Below are 19,104 nucleotides of genomic sequence, written 5' to 3'. Positions count from 1 at the left end.
GAGTCAAGAAAATAACTCCCACCTTGATCCCTGCACTCCGGCATTTGGTGACTGCATCTGGCACGGTGGACCGAGGGGGATCGATCATTGACAAGAGTCCCACAAAACAGAGGTTGGAGGTCGGAAAGTTCATAGCATCTATGTCAAATGAGTAGGTTTCTGGAAACTTGTCTGCTGGCAGGTAGAGATGGCAGAAACCTGTAATACAGATGAATTAGGGAGTCAGTGAAACTAGAATAGGAAACGAAAAAAAATAAGAGGAGAACATGCTGATACACCTCGGTCCTCTACTGTTTTACCAATACATCAGAATAAGCCAGAATTGTTTAATTTCTTCAACTCCATAATGCATTTTTTTAGAAAAGGCATATTTCATCCGAATATAATTCACTGTGTGCTCACTAGGCTCTGTGTTCTAGAAATATATCTTGCTACATTGCCGAGTTCTAGGGCATACACAGTCTCGACTTCTAAAGCTTAGTGGGGCACAGAGTTAAAGGGATCAAGCACAGGGTACATCTCAGGGCAGAGACACACTTCAGCTGCCTGGAGGGTCAAGAGAGACTTCCCCAAGGAGGTCACATGTGAGCTGAAGCTTGAGGGGGGCACAGATGATTTCTAGGGGAAAAAGGGAGGGTGGAGGTGGGAAGGCCATTTTCAGAAGAGAAAACAGCATGTGAAGGAACAAGGGGCTTCAGTGGAGGGGCACAAAGTTCAGTGTTAGATCAAGATAAGCCCAAGAGAAAGGCCAGCAGGAATGGGGCCAAGCCGTCCTTTTCTCAGAAGGCATCAGCCTCTCATAGGCTGAGGTGGAAGGGACTCTTGTGCCTGGTGGGACCTCCAAGATTGTGTGATCAGCTTTCACATCCAATTTATTTTCAGCCTGGCCCACTGCTTTGCAAATGTCAGTGGAGCAGGCTTTGAGAAATCAAACACAAGTGGGCATGGATCCTTTGTAGAATACCTGGTGCTGTGGGTTATTGGATGCCTACAGCATTACCATCTCATTTATATGCTTTATCTGTTTTGCCAACTCCAATAGCCTTTAGAAATACACATTCCACAGATTGCATCTATATTGGTGAGGACTTCCATGGTGTCTAATGAGCCAGATCATCAACCGTACACTTCTGTTTCCTTGAATTTGCCATTCTGTGGTCCTGATGGGGCACCATTCCGCCAGCCCTGGTGCTGACAACAGGACACACTGTCCCCTTTGACAACACCACACGCACCCCCATTGGGTCCTCCTCCTGTTGCATTTCTAAGGTTCCTTCCTTCCTGACACTTCGTCTGCATCACTGGCATCACTTTCTTCCTAGTCATTAAATGGGAAGCTTAATCATTTTTAAACTGACTATTCCCCTCTAATCGGTTCTAAATCTTACCAACTCTACCTCTACGAAGTCTCTTGTCCCTGATCACTCCTTCCCATTCCCATCACCCTGATCAAATTCCCATCCCTTTTGCCTGAGCAAGGGCAGCTGCCTCCTATGGAGATGCGTGTCTCTCCTCTCTCTGCTGCCACCAAAGACATTTAAAGGAGTTAAAGAAATTTAGCTCCTTCCATAAAGTCTTCCCCAGTGCTGTGACTGCCCAGCTCACTCTAGTGGCACAGCCCTTGGTGCTCTCCTCTGACTGCAGGATGAAACCTGGCTCCTCACCCACGTATTTAAGACCTCCATCTCATGACCTCCAATCTAGCCCTTGAACCCTGTTTCTTTGACCGTGCCATCTCACCTGCTGGCAGCACCCAATATGCCCCATGCCGTTCTGCCTCTGTGATTGGCCTGTGCTGTTCCCTGGGCCCTGGATACTTTCCCCCATCTCCCCTCAAATGCAGTCACTTAAGGCCCAATTTGAAATTTAACTCCGTCCATAAAGTCTTCCCTGAGCTTGCCTCTCTGGAGGCCACCCCACCCTGCTTGGTGCTGTCTCACAGCGTCCTCTCCTTGTTCCCATCCTGCTTATCATGTTCTCCTTTACACCCCTCATGTGGATGCCATGGCCACTCGGCTAGGTCACAGGTCCTCAAGGCGCCTGCCTCATCTCTGACCCTACCAAGTGATGGGCAGGGCCCTGCCGCCACACTCACCCAGCACACGCTCGCCCAACCCGCCCAGCTCCATGTAGGCCGTGTGGAAGGTCTTGGCAGTGCTCTTGTCCAGTGGGTGCTCCTCGCCATTGATCATGATGGTGCTGCATTTCTCTAAGATGCGCTCAGGGGCCCCCTTCATCACCATGAGGAAGCGCTTGTCGTGGGGGTCATCCGTCTCGTGGATGGAGAGCTGGGAAGGAATGAACCGAGCGTGTTACTTACAGAAAGGTGAAACGCATTCCTTCTTCTCTACTGGTCCATTAAATGTAAAGGAGGAAGAGGAACAATGGCATCCTCAGCATGTTCCGCCCTTTTTCTTTCTGTGGCCAAGTAAGACAAAGAGCTCTAGACTTGGCCCCAGCCCAGAGGGGGGTACCCTGGGTTGGAATCTGCAATAAGTGGAGCTCATCTTTCAAGCAAAGCTGGCTGCTTTAGGCAGGCTAGATGTGGCTGTCAGCATGTGAAATCTTGTGCCTTGAACAAGATCTCCCAGGGTGCCCATGAGAGTTAGGGGGCTGTGAGCCTCTGCATCTCACCTCCTCTACTTCCCTGTGGGGAGCAGCCATCTTTCAGACCCAAACTATTCTGAGCTCAGGAGGGTAGGAGGCAACAGGAATTTCTGCACCTCTTCACCTCATTGTCCACCCAGTTTTCCTGCTTGGATGTCATAGAAAATGGCGGGGTGAAGGCCGGGCGCAGTGGCTCACGCTTGTAATCCCAGCACTTTGGGAAGCCGAGGCGGGCGGATCACGAGGTCAGGAGATCGAGACCATCCTGGCTAACACAGTGAAACCCCGTCTCTACTAGAAATACAAAAAAAATTAGCCGGGCGTGGTGGCGGGCGCCTGTAGTCCCAGCTACTCGGAGAGGCTGAGGCAGGAGAATGGCGTGAACCCGGGGGGCGGAGCTTGCAGTGAGCCGAGATGGTGCCACTGCACTCCAGCCTGGGCGACAGAGCGAGACTCCGTCTCAAAAAAAAAAAAAAAAAAAAAAAAAAAAAAAGAAAATGGCGGGGTGTGAGGAAGTGGACATTTCCATGTATAGTGTTTCAGGAAGAGAGCTGAGTCACAGGAGTCTCCATTTTAATAGGAATGCTCTTGACCCAGCAATTCTACTTCTAGATCCATCCTAATAAGATATGCCAAAAAAATCGATATACAAGAATAAAAGGACTAACTCTAATGTAGCCCTTCTGATAAGCCAGGTACTCTTCTAAGCACTCAAGAGGAATCTCAGGAAGCTGGAGTGTTTGGGAGAAAATAAGTTGTAAAGAAAAGCGCTACAATTTTGGGTATAACAGTTCTTTACAAATCAGCATTTCTTAGACTTTTGGGTATCAAAGATGAGTACAAAAAGAAGTGTAGGGCAAATAGGGTTACCAGCTGCTGTTGCTGCTGCTTTTTTTAATGATCAAGTAAAGACACTGAGAAAACCAACCAACCAACAAAAACCAAACCAAACAAAAAACCTCCCATTTCTTATCCCTACAGCTTTCTAAAACATAGGCCTTTTCTTTTTCTTTCTCTCTTTCTTAATTTTTTTTTTTTTTTTGAGACGGGGTCCCACTCTGTCCCCCAGGCTGGAATGCAGTGGCACAATCACAGCTCACTGCAGCCTAGACCTCCCAGGCTCAAGCAATCCTCCCACCTCAGCCTCCCAAGTAGCTGGGACTACAGGCATGTGCCACCATGCCCAGCTAATTTCGTTTTTTGTTTTTTTGCAGAGATAAGGTCTTGGTATATTGCCCAGGCTGGTCTTGAATGCCTGGGCTCAAGCAATCTGCCTTCCTCGGTCTCCCAAAGTGCTGTGATTACAGGTGTGAGCCACTGTACCTGGCCAAGATAAGGCTTTTTACATTTAAAACATAGAGATAATATGAAACACTTTTATGGTGTGTACCACGTGCCAGGCACTGTTCTAAGTGCTGTCCACATCGACTTATTTATCCTCAAAACAACTTTAAGGCCATGGGTACTATTATTATTCCCTTTTACAAAGGAGGAAACTGAGGCACAGAGGTCCAATGCTTCACTCAAGGTCACTGAGCAATAGGTGCCTATCTGGCGGCTGAGTTGGGATTTGAGCCCAGGCTGGCAGGCTCCAGAGCCCCTGCCCTTAATCATGGAGGCTACAAAGGATAATCTTTTAAGTTAAATACATTCATCTTTATATAAAACTTTATAAAACATTTTCCAATTTGCCATAAACTGTTTTAAATGTCTTAACAGACCAGTGTGTTTGGGGCATCACCATTCTAATCAATAAGACGTAGGCTTTCCATTTTATTTCCTTCCCGCAGAGACGTCTCCTTCTAAGGCCATGACATCTAAAGCCCTGGTGAGGCTGAGCACTGCTCATGTGTAGATATAAAATGACCCTAACAGCATCCAGACAGCACCTCCGACGTCTTCAGCAGGAACTCACACAGGCCCCTCTCCCCTTTCTAGTCCCACTCTATGTAGCCACTTTCTCCTCCAACTTGTACATGAGGCCTCATGGAACCTGCTTTGTCTCCCTTTTGCAACAGGACATGCCTTTACCCAGGGAGACGGAGCTTCAGCAGGGCTCCACGTCCTGCTGCTGATGGAGGCATCATCTAACCCCATCTTCACACTGTGCACTGATGCACGGCACCCCAACCTTCTCATCCTCTAGCCACCCCACAGCGTTGTCGTGAGAATGAATGATTTCATACGTGTGGAAATTAGCACAGAACAGCTCCTATTATTACTAGTATTATTAGTATAATAATACTCGTCCTAAAACAGTCTTTTAGGACTGTTGCCCACTCTATTTTCACTGAGGTTTTACGTAAGAGATGTGATTTCCTGGCTTGAGTATTTTACATCATATGTTTCTGGTTAGTTGTCTACTTAGCTAACTGTGATTCTCTGTTGGCTCACTATCCACAAAGAAGACATTTGCAACACAAGAGTTCTTCTCTAGGCTGGGCTTGGTGGCTCATGCCTGTAATCCCAGCACTTTGGGAGGCCAAGGCAGATAGATCACCGGAGGTCAGGAGTTTGAGACCAGCCCGGCCAACAAAGTGAAACCCTGTCTCTACTAAAAATACAAAAAAATTAGCTGGGCATGGGGGTGCATTCCTGTAGTCCCAGCTACTCAGGAGGCTGAGGCAAGAGAATTGCTTATACCTGGGAGGCGGAGGTTGCAGTGAGCCGAGATCGTGCCACTGCACTCCAGCCTGGGTGACAAGAGTGAAACTCCTTCTCAAAAAAAAAGAGTTCTTCTCTAACCCTAAATTCCATCCGAAATAAGATGGGTGGATAATCACCAGAAATCTCCACACATACAGTTGTGGTTATTCTATTTCTATACTTTACTGTTGTGCAAAGCCCAGGTCCAGATCCATTGTGGGCTCTGTGGAAAATCCCATCTGCATGGGGACCTGGGGCTCCCAACTGTCATTTGTCTTAACATGGGGAGGCTGTGGCAGCTGACTGTTGGCCAGCCCTGCTTGCTGAGACAACCAGGCAAGGAGGGCCGTCTTCTACCTGAGCAGGGGACGGAAAGGAGACCCCCACCCACAGCACAGGGGCTGGCCCAGGAAAATGACGAGGCTGTCACCTGAGGGGCCGCTCACCGGTCTTCCCAAAGGGCAGGGCTTGCTCCCATGGCCTGAACTGCGCTGCACTCCCACTGTGTGACGGTGGAAGAATCGTGGACTTGGTGTCAGGCTTGGGAACACCGGGTGCTGTGTGACTCTGGTCTCTCCACACTTTCTAAGGGCCTGCTTCCTCCTCTATGAGTCAGGATTCGTCAGTCTTACCTCACAGGCTGGATGCAAACATGGAACGAGGCCACGTAGATCAAGGGCCTGATGCACTAGAGGTGAGAGGAGCAGGTGTTCAGCCTCCTTGCTGCCCACCTGGCATTTATGCTTTAGAATGTGGCTGCTGCTCCTCACGGCAGAAGGTACCTGATAGTGGTGGCGTGAGTGTGTGTGTGTGTGTGTGTGTGCGCGTGTGTGACAGAGAGACTGTGTGCCTGTGACAGAGATGGCTCATTCATAGGAGCAGCCAGGCCCTGATGAGGTCCTTGCCTTTCTTTCTTTCTCTGCCCTGCTTCAGGGCTAGGAAGGAGGCCAGCAAGCGAGCTTGACCTAGGGGACCAGACGCCTGGGTGCTGTATCCCTGACGACTGTCTTTGAAGTCAGGTATCCTTCAAAGTATGAGGTAAGCAAAGGATACATGCAAGTAGAAAGGTCATCCTGCCGATGACAGAGATTACCGGCTGTGAGGAAAAACTCACCTGAAATTTATTAGTAGAGTTAAAAGGGATTTCAGCTACTTTGCGGTTTCTTTTTCTAATTTCCATCACATCACCCAAAATGATCTCTGAGAATTTTAAAAGAGCAGTTTCTGAGGCATCTCCAATCACAGCTTTCTGGGAATCAAAGAAGAAAAATATCTGCAGCACATATTTAATGAACCAACATGCCCTCAGCATAGGACCCAAAACACACATGCTGATCCCATTACCATCCAGTTGGAGAGACATTATCACGTGATCAGGGAGGGCCGCAAGACAGTGGTAAGCGTGTAAACAATAGTGCCACCTACTGGCATTAGGGATGTTTGGAGAAGCTGGACCTCTACGAGGACTGAAGATTTCGTGGAAAAAAGCAGCTACGAACTAGATCTTGATAGATAGGTGGGTTACCAATACACAGAGAACAAAGCCTTCCAGAAACCAGGATGCGGGTGCAGGGGCACGAGGGGCAGGCTCGTCTGTGAGTGTTCAAGGTACAAGTGGACATGGAGGGTGTGGCAAGACCTGGTGGGCCCTGAAAGGTAGCCTGAGGTCTAGACTTGAGAAGCAGAAAACAGGGAAGTACAGAAAGATTTTGAGCAAAGTTAAGTGAATATAAAAGCACCATTAAGGAAAATTAGTGGCATTCGAGAAAGACTCCAGGAGGGATAAACTGGAATCAAGGAGGTTTAATTCCAATCAACCAGTAATCAGCTATTTAGATGCAAGGTACTGCTGATAAATAGTAAAGTTATGTATATTTTGAAGCAAGAATGATAGAACTTGGTGACTCATTGGATATAAGGAAAGGATAAAGTCAAAGATAACTTCCAAATGTTCTGTTCCAATGACAAATAAGATGGCTATATCATAGAAAATTAGAAAATTGGGGCAAGGCACTGATGTGCAGCCAGGCTGGGTATGGGTGGAAGTTAACAAGCATGATTTGTGCAACTTCCTAGTAGACGCACACAGCCAGCCGGAGATTCAGGTTGGAGTTTAGGTAAGAAATTAGAACTGGACATAAAGATTTGGAAGATATTGACAAAGAAGCAATTGGCCAAAAAGAGCATTCATGAGCTGCCTGAGGGAGAGAAAAGCAAACAAACAAACAAAAAAATAATAAAGAAAAAGAGTCAGGGAAGGAAACAGATGGCAAATAGAAAAGCCAGGAGAACAGAGATTCAGTGACTCATTGAGATGGAGAGGAAAAGGGAGAAAGGGAAGGAGGAGAGGGAGGGAGGGGGAAAGTTTATTGTATGTTCCGATATTCCAGGACCCCTCAGAGCTTCGTCTGCAGCCATATTCTAGTTAACAGGAGTCCTTTTATTTTTATCCAATCACATTTTATCCAATACATTCCATGGATGGCATGTATATTAAAAGGAACTTTGATTACATCCACTTAGCTGGCAGAAAAGTCAAGAAAGTAACTTAGAGGTGCATTCATTTCCAGAATTTTCTAAAGACGCTAAAGCAATATTCTGAAACCTTTCAAGCATCTTTGTATTCTCAAAGCTAGTGTGCATAAAGAAAACTTTCTGTATGTCTTGTGAGTCCCACTTGCTCTTGCAAGCACTGAACAAACTTTAAGCAACTGGAGAGATGAAATCAAGCACCCGGGCCGGGCGCGGTGGCTCACACTTGTAATCCCAGCACTTTGGAAGGCCGAAGCGGGTGGATCACGAGGTCAAGAGATCGAGACCACGGTGAAACTCCGTCTCTACTAAAAATACAAAAAAATTAGCCGGGCGTGGTGGCGGGCGCCTGTAGTCCCAGCTACTCGGAGAGGCTGAGGGAGGAGAATGGCGTGAACCCGGGAGGTGGAGCTTGCAGTGAGCTGAGATTGCGCCACTGCACTCCAGCCCGGGTGACAGAGCAAGACTCTGTCTCAAAAAAAAAAAAAAAAAAAAAAGAAAGAAATCAAGCACCCGATCAGACCCCAGCAAATGACTACAAACTGGCTGTGATTTAAGACCAAGTGCTGCAGACGCATTACCTTCATGATGGGGACATTTTCCTGTCCTGGCTTGAACTCCGCTCGGTTACACAATGTTATTATCTTGGATAAGGAGGCCCAAGTCCTAGAGCTTTGGTCAAAGACTTGGTCTGGAAGACAGAGAAAGAACGGTGGCTGCTATGGGTTGGGCTGGCCATCCATGAGTCACTGTCCAGCAATCCTCCAGCTGCAGACCCTGCTGTGTGCTCAGCTGAGCCCCAGGATGGAGTCCACAGCTTTGGCCAGACCGAGCTCTCCATAAGACTTACTTGAATGGTCTTCACTGGTGTCAGCCACAAAGATCTGATTGTCGAACCATAGATGGGCCACTGTCATCCTGTTCTGGGTCAGTGTCCCAGTCTTGTCCGAGCAGATGATGGAGGTGGAGCCGAGGGTCTCCACAGCCTCCAGGTTCTTCACCAGGCAGTTCTTCTTGGCCATGCGTTTTGCTGTCAGCGACAGGGTCACCTAGTAGGAGAGGGAAGGACGCTTTGGGAAAAATCCTCATTTGAACTCAGGTCCAATAATACCAAAATAGCCAATGTGAACTGTGATTGAATTTTAGGAGACAGCTGGACTAGTTTTAGGGGAGAGGTGTGGTTGTCGGCGCAGCTAAGCTGACCTGGTGGCTTATAGGCCACCAAGAGCCCTCTATGCCACAATCCCTTTTTAAAGATTGAATATGAGACACTTCTCTTGTTCCTTCATGACTTGAAGAAAACAAGGGAACCACGGGCAGCAAACACGGACACGCTGCTGTGGCTGGTGCTCACGTACAATCACGACACCTCCTGTGGTCCCTAAGCAGGAGTGTGTAAGAGAGACTGACCACTGCGTGCCAAAGAGGTTGTCCCAAAGGACACAGACGCATTACCTGCTTTGGGGAATTCAGCAGCCTTTATGTTGTTTCATTTTAAAAGCTCCATATTTTAAAGATTCTTTTAAACCCCCAGATCTCAAAAGATTCTTTTGGCTCCAATTTCCCCAAATTATTATCTCCTGGGGTCAGAAGAGATCTGGACTTCAAAAACTTCTCTTTTCTTTGGTCAGGACAACAGCAGGCCAATGATCATGTAGCCACAAAACTGGAAACATAAACCCCCTCCTCTCCTACCCCTTGGGACCCCCACAGGAGAGACTGAGGAGGAGGGGGCTCTTGTCTAGGAACTGAATGACATGGGCCTATACAAACAGCTGGGTCTAGGGTTGGCCGGGAAAGGGCTGGAGTCCTCGGCAGGAAAAATGGGAGGAATTTTTTTTTTCCTAAGAGAGGTAAGTGGAGTGTGCCAATGTGCCTAAATGCCTAAGTTGTAGAAACTGCCAAAGAAATGTGGGCAAGGCATCAGCCTTCTAGAAAATCTGTGAATGGGCCGGGCGCGGTGGCTCACGCTTGTAATCTCAGCACTTTGGGAGGCCGAGGCGGGCGGATCACGAGGTCAGGAGATCGAGACCATGGTGAAACCCCGTCTCTACTAAAAATACAAAAAAATTAGCCGGGCGTGGTGGCGGGCGCCTGTAGTCCCAGCTACTCGGAGAGGCTGAGGCAGGAGAATGGCGTGAACCCGGGAGGCGGAGCTTGCAGTGAGCCGAGATGGCGCCACTGCACTCCAGCCTGGGCGACAGAGCGAGACTCCGTCTCAAAAAAAAGAAAAAAAAAAAAAAAAAGAAAATCTGTGAATGGTGGAGTCTGTCTTACCTAGATCTTAAGGGGCAGAGTAAGCTGTGTGAATTGCCAATTGAAAGCATAACGTTTTCAAGGAAAACGCAGTCAAATATTAAAAATACGACAATTTTTTTTGTCTCTGTAAGGAACAGTCTATGCAGAATGTTCCATGGTTGTCCCTGATGGGGAGGGCATGGTGCTCTGGACTTAGGGGAGATTGCAGTTTGTGTGGGCGCCTCCTCAGCACCAATACTGTGTCCACAGGGCCGGGTGCAGGCTGTCTAACAGCATGGACTCACAGTGACAGTGGCCAGGAGGCCCTCAGGCACATTGGCCACAATGATGCCAATGAGGAAGATGATGGAGTCCAGGACTCGATACTTCAGGGACACAGCGATGATGAAGAAAAGGATGCCGATGGAGACAGCCACTCCTGCCACAATATGAACAAAGTGCTCGATCTCAGTGGCAATGGGCGTCTTCTCATTTCCAACTCCTGAGGCCAAGGAGGCAATATGGCCAATGATGGTGCGGTCACCCGTGTTGATGACCATGCCGGTGACAGTGCCTACAGGGGAAGTAGACGTTTTATTCCAGGGGTCTTCAGCTAGGAGGGGTGTGCAGCCAGCTTGCAGCCCTCTCTGGGGGCTGGCACAATCAATAGGCACACCACATTCCAGAGGCCAAGCATCGTCCTCTAGGCCCTTCAGTTCCACGCTTCCTCTGGGATAAGCTTTGTAACAGGGTGTGGCAAAGGACAGACCTGAGAGCCCAGGAGGAAGAAGGGACACAGGTGGACTTGTGGGCTGAGAGCCAGAGGCCTTTTACCTTCCAGACACGTTGTGGAATAGAAGCAGATGTTCTTCGTTTCCAGGGGGTTTTCATGGGTAAACTCAGAGGAGCGGGGCTGGGGCTCAGACTCCCCCGTGAGAGATGAGTTATCCACCTAGAAGAAATGTTGAAAATGGTTCACAGCTGGGTACCTCATTCCCTGCCTCTTATACTGATGCTGGGAAAGACCACAGAGCCAGCGGGTTTGGAACATGGTCCTTGGGGTGGATGCCCCCTGCCGCTTACCCGACATCCCTGAGAAGACAGCACCCTGATGTCTGCGGGGATCTGGTCTCCTCCTTTGACCTCCACAATGTCCCCCACCACCAGCTGCTCTGAAGGGATGGTCTTCTTCTCAGAATCTCGGATGACGAGAGCTTGCTGCCGAAGAAAACCAGGACAGATGCCTCAGACCCTGGAAGGACACCGGCCCTCCTCCCAAGTCTGTGCCGCACCGAACCCCAGGATAGAGGCCTTGGAACTTCCTGGTCACTGTCACCGTTGAGTCCATGCTGTTAGGCAGCCTGCACCTGGCCCTGTGGACACAGCATTGCTGCTGGAGCGTGAGGCTGTCAGCATAGCAAGAATGAAACAGAAGACTGCTTCACCTGAGGCCTGAAGACTCTAAGAACTACTTTTTCTTGAGCTCATGGAGAGTTCTTGGAACAGAAGAGTTGCTGTTGGCCAGATCTGGCCAAGCCAGAGCCCTGGGCCTCCTAGAAAAGGAGACCACTAAGGGTGAGCAATCCTGGCTGGGCATCTGGGCAGAACACTGAAGGTGGGGCTGGGGAGGCTGATAATCTGTGTCAGGGAAACTTTAACGAGGTGATCTCCTGCTTCAAGCTTGGCAGGAGGTGTCTTTTCCACCCAGAATCTCTCCTCCAGCCCACAGTTCCCTGGGCCAGGGACAGTGTGGACAACTGACAGGGGTTTTTGGGGAAGAAAGGAGCACCAGGCTTCCCTGCCAAGTGCATTCTGGGGCTCAAGAGCAAATATGGTCACAGATAAACAATTGCAGGCTGGTCTCCTTGGCTGCCAGTGAAAGAACACTCCCTGACCTTCCACAGGTCCCTTCCAGAACCCAGAAGTGTCCACTGAGGAGCAGGAACAGAAGATGCCTTGTGCTAACCAGCACTGCCCTGGGTGGTGCCTCATTTGACCATCAAAATCCTGTGAGGAACTGGGGTTCTGACAAATGCGTTAATTCACCCACGATTGCTCCGGCAGGGAAGGAAGTGAGAACCTGTAGCCCTCAGGGCCCTGTGCCCCTCCCAGCTGAGGCTTCCTCACCTGGGAGTCACCAGAGGCCAGAGGATAGGTGGCTGCCACTCACCTGAGGGATCATCTTATTGAAGGTGGACATGATGTTGGTGCTTTTTGCCTCTTGGTAATAAGCAAAGATCCCTGTTAAAATGACCACCAGGCCAAGCACACAGCCCAAGTACACCTGGGTGAGAAGGAGGGCGTCAGTCAGAGAAACCAGCAGCGGGAAGCAGCCAGGCCCTGGGGCTAGAGCTCTCCACGGGAGGATGCAATGCTGGCAGTTATGCCCTGGTATAATTTACAGGCCATGGAATTCGCCCATGTTAAGTGAGCAACTTATTGATTTTTTTTTTAAGTTTACAGAGCCGTGAAACCACTCTCCACTGCAGCCTCAGAGCATCTCTATCCTGCCTGGAGATCCCCCCGGCCCCTCTGCCATCACTCCCTGCTCCTGTCCCGTGCCCTGGCATCACCGATCTGGATCCTGCTTCCAAGGATGTGCCTGTTCTGCACATTTCATGTCAACCCAATCCTATGACATGTAGCCTGTTGCCTCTGGCTTCTGTCTCTTGGCATCACGTTGGCCAATTCAGTTTTGTGGATTTGGTACCCATGTCTCGGCAGGCACAGTCATTCTCTGTGTTAAAGGAAGAGGTTAGCTTGGGGGAGACAGAGTCCCAAACTACTTCACATGGATGCAGATTTTCTCCCCCTTAAAAATTCAAGGTGTTTTGTGTATCCCTCCTTCATGCCCACACTGCCTCTGGAACATCAGAAAGCCAGACAGAATTTCTGTTTTACAGCTGGGAAAATGCCTCACTTTCCCACACCTAAGCACTGGCATCCAGCCCCCAGCTGTGCCCCCGAGGCCTCACTGGATGCCTCTGCCAGCAAAACCAGGAGGGGACACCCCAGAGCCTTACGTTGTTCAGGGATGCAGACTTGTCGCTGGAGTACTGAATCCCATATGCAATCCAACAGAGAAAGGCGCCCACCCACAGGAGGATAGAGAACCCTCCCACCATCTGCTTGAGGAACTTGATGATCTCAGGCGTCTGCTTGGGAGGGGTGAGGGAGTTGGGCCCATCCCGGGCCAGTTGCTCGGCAGCTCTGGTGCTGGAGAGACCCTGGGAAAGCCAAACAAAGCACTTGCACAACCAAAACAAATACGAATTAGCCATTCCTCCTCCCTCAGGGGTTGGGCTGCACATTTTTGCAGCTTGGGGTGAGGCATTAATGTGCCCAAAGAAGGTCCCGAGAAAAGCGAACCGTGCCTCACTTCTCCAGCTGCCCAGTTAGTTTGAAAGACTATGTAATGCTTAATACCAGCCAGGCACTGTGCTCTGTATATTCACTCATTTAGTCTTTAAAATAACCCTTGAGGCAGGGGCCATTATTCTTCGGTCTCATCATTCGCAGAGGTGGAATTTGAGGCACAGAGAAACTGCGTAACCTGCCGGAGGGATCTGGCCTGTCAATGGTAGCAACCGGGTTCAACGTGGTGACTGGGTCCAGAGCCAGTGCACTCTGCTCTGCTAAGGGGTTTTAGTTTCTTAGAGGTTTATCTGACAAGAGGAGTAATTTGATGAAGGAGGACTTGGAATGAAGAAGCTGGTCACCAGGGCTAAGGGCAATGCAGTAACTCCCCAGGAAATAGGGAAGCTTCTGGGATGCTACATAGAGAGCATGTGGCTTTAGTTTCCATCCTTATGCCTGCTCCTTTTCTACCTTTCTACACATCCAGCCTAAGTTCTCATTCATCTTGACAGGCATAAATCCTACCCAAGCCCTCAGCCCATGTGAGCAGCCCCTGCCCTGGGGGGCCTGCCATCCATGAGGCACCCTCACCTTTGTAACCCTACATGTTCACAGGAATTTCCCCCACAAACGATCTTTGGTGGACAAGTCTGTAGATAACTCTTCTTCCTAATTATGTTGTGAGCTACTTAAAGGGCAGGACTCTGTCTTGGTCTTTTTTTTTGATACACAGTCTCGCTCTGTTGCCCAAGCTGGAGTGCAATGGTGCGATCTTGGCTCACTACAACCTCCACCTCCTGGGTTCAAGCGATTCTCCTGCCTCAGCCTCCCAAATAGCTGGGATTACAGGCAGCCGCCACCACACTTTGGCTAATTTTTTAACTATTTTTAGTAGAGACAGGGTTTCACCATGTTGGCCAGGCTGGTTTCGAACTCCTGACCTCAAGTGATCTGCCCACCTTGGCCTCCCAAAGTGCTATGAGTACAGGTCTGAGTCACCATGACAGGCCAGTCTTGGTCATTTTTGTGTTCTCTCTTGGGTCCAATGATTTTTCTGTGGTAATGATTCAGATATCTGTTGAATGGCTAGATTCAGGCTCACCACCTCAATCCCATGTCCCTCCACTTCAATTCCTTTTCCAGAACCCCAGACTCATCTTTCTGAATAACTGCGGAACATATCCTCAGGGGTGTTCTGGAAAGACTTCTCCTGGTATAACTCACAATAAGTTCATCATCGCCTCCTCCTTCCTGCCTTCCCTGCTGTCACCTCCCAGCCCACACCCCAGCCCATCACCTGAGTGGCTCTCCTCCTCCTGCTGCTGTGACGTGGCTAGCGAGATGAGGGACTCAATAAAAATCCCTGCAAGTCCTGCTGGTTGTGTCTCTCTGCAATATCTATCTATTTCTTTCTTTCTTTCTTTCTTTCTTTCTTTCTTTCTTTCTTTCTTTCTTTCTTTCTTTCTTTCTTCTTTCTCTCTCTCTCTCTCTTTCTTTCTTTCTTTTCTTTCATTTTTTGAGACAGAGTCTCGCTCTGTCGCCCAGGCTGGAGTGCAGTGGCATGATCTCGGCTCACTGCAAACTCCCCCTCCCAGGTTCACGCCATTCTCCTGCCTCAGCCTCCCGAGTAGCTGGGACTACAGGCTCCCACCACCACGCCCAGCTAATTTTTGTATTTTTAGTAGAGACGGGGTTTCACCGTGTTAGCCAGGATGGTCTCGATCTTCTGACCTCATAATCTGCCCGTCTAGGCCACCCAAAGTGTTGGGATTACAGGCGTGAGCCACCGCGCCTGGCCCTTTTTTTTTTTTTTTTTGAGATGGAGTTTTGCTCTTGTTGCCCAGGCTGGAGTGCAATGGCGTGATCTCGGCTCACCGCAACCTCCACCTCCTGGGTTTCAGTGATTCTCCTGCCTCAGCCACCCGAGTAGCTGAGATTACAGGCATGTGCCACCACGCCCTGCCAATTGTTTGTATTTTTAGCAGAAACGGGGTTTCACCATGTTGGTCAGGCTGGTCTCAAACTCCCGACCTCAGGTGATCTGCCCACCTCAGTCTCCCAAAGTGCTGAGATTACAGGCGTGAACCACCACGCCCGGCCCCTGTAATGTCTTTCTACATTATTTCAGGTCCTCATTTCACAGTCCTGGGCTGTTGTTCCGTTCTTCTAGACCCTTCCATTTCTCACTTTAAAAAAAGAATCTTCTATGAGAACTGCCTTTTGAAAACCAATGAAATCACCTCCATGTGTGGAAACCATGTCCCTTCTGCCTCTAAGACAGCTCCTACTTATTAGTTTAATGTGAATGCTTTGATAGCTTCACCCAGATGACCTTCCTGGCTTCATTCCGGCTGCACCTGTCCCCTCTCCACACAGAACAGCTTACGGCAAGCCCAGATTCTCTCCAAGCAGGCTCTGTGATTACTGGCCCTGGGGTCCCCCACCAGCTTAAATCCGAAGCATTTTGAGTCCCAGCGCAAACATGGCAACAGCCCGAGAGCCGGCTCTGGCCCCTTCCGTCAGAATCCACCTTTCTCTCAGCATAGCGTTCCTACTTTTTGTGGCCATCCCAGGGGGATAGAGTGAATCTCAGGACACTTCCGTACACATTTGCATCCCCTACCCGGCCACTTTCTCCTTGAGGCCAAGGATCATCTGTCCCTCTTGGTCCCCCTCACTGCCACACACGGCCTTCCCTCTGTAGAGTTGGGAGGCTTCTCTTCCAAATCCCTGGTTCCCATGACTCACCGTATTGATGTCTGTGCCATATTTCTCTTCCAATTCCCTATTGCTGAGTTTGTGGTCATCCTGAAGTCCATGAAAGGAAGAACACAGTGAATTAGATAATTCCAAAAGACTCAAGCCCCAAGCTTTGACCAGCCATGGAAGCTGAGAGTAGCAGCCCTGAGGATGGGAGGGGATCAAGGAGTGTGGGGGACGGGAGAGAAAGAACTCCTGTGCCAGGCAGCTGCCCAGGGAAGGATGGCACTGCCTCAGGAGTGACTGTCCCTGAGTCGGCACAATCCTGCACTTGCGGTTACTACCCAGAAGCTGCCTGCAGCTTTTCTGAACAAAGCCATGCACCTCGCTTCAATCTGAACTCCAGTGCATACAGGTTCTGGCACCCTCGTCTTCCAGGTGCTAGTGAGCTGGAGGCTTCCCTCAGGCCTAAACCGTGGGATTGGCTGGGGCTGATGGCAAAACCACACTAGAACCGCTTCTTGGGCTGGCACAACTCCTCCTCCTTCGCTGTGTGAGCTCTGGCAGGGAAAAGCAGCTTCCCTCACTCAAGCTGTGACGCTTAGGGAGCTCACTGGGCAGAGAAATCCTGCAGGTAAAAGTTCTGCTGAATAAACCCACACCATTGTGGCTGCCACTTGTGAATTCTGCTACAGAATCATTAGACTACAGCAGGGTTTCTCACCCGTGGCCCTGCTGCCATTTTGGACGAATAATTCTTTGTTGTGGGCTCCACCCACTAACATCCTCCCCTCAGTTGTGGTAACCAAAAATGTTTCCATTTTTCCCCTGGGAGAGGGGTGGGGGAATCCTCTTCTCCTCTCCCTTTGAGAACCACTGGGCTAAAGGACAAGGAGTCTCTTCCTGTAGCAGAAAACCTAGGGTAAGTCTTCCTCCCTCCCCCTAGAACGTCCAGCACTCAGGATTTTTTAAACTCTGATTGTCTGAAACAAAGATTGATACTGTTGACTGGTGCTCACATCATCTCTTTTCTTAAGTATATGCAAAAAATAGTTCCATGTTGCAGTAAGAGACTCAGCTTTTCAATAAAACAGAATTCATTATTATCATTATTATCTTGCTTCTAGCCCTCTTCTCGGCCAGATTCTGTTTTGCTCCTTCATCCCTTCTGCTAATACTGACTGAGTGTGATATTGCTGGGGATTCAGATTAAGGCTGTGTTCCGCACAGAGCACAGCACAACCCACTAGGTTTTGGGCAGATACAAGTAGTAGACGATCCGAGACAGCGTTTGCATGCATCGACCTCAGACTTTAAGGTCCCTTCACCCTGGGCTTGGGGATGAGAACATGGGAGAGGGGTGGGGCAAGGTGGTAGTGGGTATCTGGGGTGCCCTCTGCTGGCCAGCACTGGACTAGCACAGGGCAGCACCCCACCCACCCCTCGGGTCATTGCCTGGCCCTTTTATTCAAAGGCCGGGATACTTTAGTTGTCATTAGGCACTAATTTGCCAAGAAAGGTTAGGAGGCAAAAGCATTCGATATGCTGCTGAAAATTACAGGACCCTTGTAATGTCAAGGGAAAAACAGATATGTCTTCAATCTTAAATGCTAGAGATAGTGGGAAATAAGAAGAACTATGTATCGTCTGGTGCTGTGCTGTCTTTTCCCCGTTTTATCTCATTTAATCTTCCTAGTAACCCTAAGAGGTAGAAAAAAAATTTTCATATTTTTCAAAATAGGAAACTGAACTTCAGTTACACTGGGATTTGAATTGAGGTCAGTCCAGTTTCAGGGATGTGTTCTTAAATGTCTATCATGATAGATACAGACAAATGCCCAGTGGTGTGCTGTTAAATGTTTAACAGACGCTCTAGGAAAGATAAATACAAAGCTCGGATTTGTAGAGTTTGCTGATTTCTCACTAGAACCAAATTTGAAGCTGCTAACAGGATGTCAGTCAGCCTGCCAAGTTTCTGAATACTTAACAAATGGCTCTCTAGCACAAAAGAGACTCCCCTCAGGAGTCACAGAGCTTTAAGATCTGCCAAGGACAGTGGGGACAATCCAGCCCATCTCAAGCTCCGTGTAGAAGTTTCCCCTTCGGTGTTCCCAAGATAAAATCTGTCACATTTCAGACCCAAGGCAGTTTTATTATTAAAGTGGCCAGTTTGGGCTGGACACAGTGGCTCACGCCTGTAATCCCAGCACTTTGGGAGGCCGAGGCGGGTGGATCATCTGAGGTCAGGAGTTCGAGAGCAGCCTGGCCAACATGGGGAAACCCCGTCTCTACTAAAAACAACAAAAATTAGCTGGGTGTGATGGCGGGCGCCTGTAATCCCAGTGACTCGGGAGGCTGAGGTAGGAGAATCGCTTGAACCCAGGAGGTGGAGGTTGTAGTGAGCCGAGATAGCGCCATTGCACTCCAGCCTGGGCAACAAGAGCGAAACTCTGTCTCAAAAAAAAAAAAAAAAGACTAGTTTTAATAACTCCAGAGCTCTTCCTTAATAATAATAATATTGTACTCCCCTAAAGCACATGAATTACAAAATCCTCATCTCATTTATTCCCCTCATAGACCCCAACAAATTATTTATTTCTCATTTTACATAAAGAAAATGGACCTTCAGTGAGGGTCAGTCATTTGTTGCGTTTCAGCTCAGTGGAGAAGTGGGGCTCTGATGGGGCCTGAAGTCCTCCCAGTCCAAGCTCCACTTTTACCACTGAAACTGCTTTTCCATGCAGTTTTACACCTGCAATCTAGCATGGCCTAGGGGCTTCGGTTTTCCTCCTCAGAAGTTCCAGCTCAAATAGTTTTACTAATCAATTGAAAACTGGCAAGTGGTTACTTACGTCTCACTGAAGCAGCTGGAGGGAGAGAGGTCTGGCCATGCCTGTGGGGCCTGGAATCAGAGGCTCTTCCTTCTGAGTTCTACAGGGACTGCCTCCAACCAGACTGCAGGAATCCTGCAGAGGCCCTGACCTCCGGGTGGACACCATTCAAAACACACACACACACACACAC

The 19,104-nt window shown here is 49.1% G+C and overlaps 1 protein-coding gene across 1 annotated transcript in view; it reads right to left on the bottom strand.

The window, feature by feature from the left end:
- The window catches only part of ATP12A (ATPase H+/K+ transporting non-gastric alpha2 subunit), a 31,676-nt gene that overhangs the window by 10,582 nt on the left and 1,990 nt on the right, over nucleotides 1-19,104 (bottom strand). Inside the window, exons 3-13 of the mRNA XM_032149169.3 lie at nucleotides 16,129-16,188; nucleotides 13,047-13,250; nucleotides 12,194-12,307; nucleotides 11,107-11,241; nucleotides 10,858-10,975; nucleotides 10,329-10,597; nucleotides 8,636-8,834; nucleotides 8,367-8,476; nucleotides 6,368-6,502; nucleotides 2,096-2,288; nucleotides 23-198 (exon numbers count right to left, since the gene is read on the bottom strand). Coding sequence (XP_032005060.1) covers nucleotides 23-198; nucleotides 2,096-2,288; nucleotides 6,368-6,502; nucleotides 8,367-8,476; nucleotides 8,636-8,834; nucleotides 10,329-10,597; nucleotides 10,858-10,975; nucleotides 11,107-11,241; nucleotides 12,194-12,307; nucleotides 13,047-13,250; nucleotides 16,129-16,188 — 1,713 coding nt within the window. The remainder of the gene's footprint in view (nucleotides 1-22; nucleotides 199-2,095; nucleotides 2,289-6,367; nucleotides 6,503-8,366; nucleotides 8,477-8,635; nucleotides 8,835-10,328; nucleotides 10,598-10,857; nucleotides 10,976-11,106; nucleotides 11,242-12,193; nucleotides 12,308-13,046; nucleotides 13,251-16,128; nucleotides 16,189-19,104) is intronic.

This window comes from Hylobates moloch, unplaced genomic scaffold, assembly GCF_009828535.3.
Source record: "Hylobates moloch isolate HMO894 unplaced genomic scaffold, HMol_V3 SCAFFOLD_4, whole genome shotgun sequence".
NCBI lineage: Eukaryota > Metazoa > Chordata > Mammalia > Primates > Hylobatidae > Hylobates > Hylobates moloch.
This window is presented reverse-complemented; position numbering and strand designations above follow the sequence as displayed.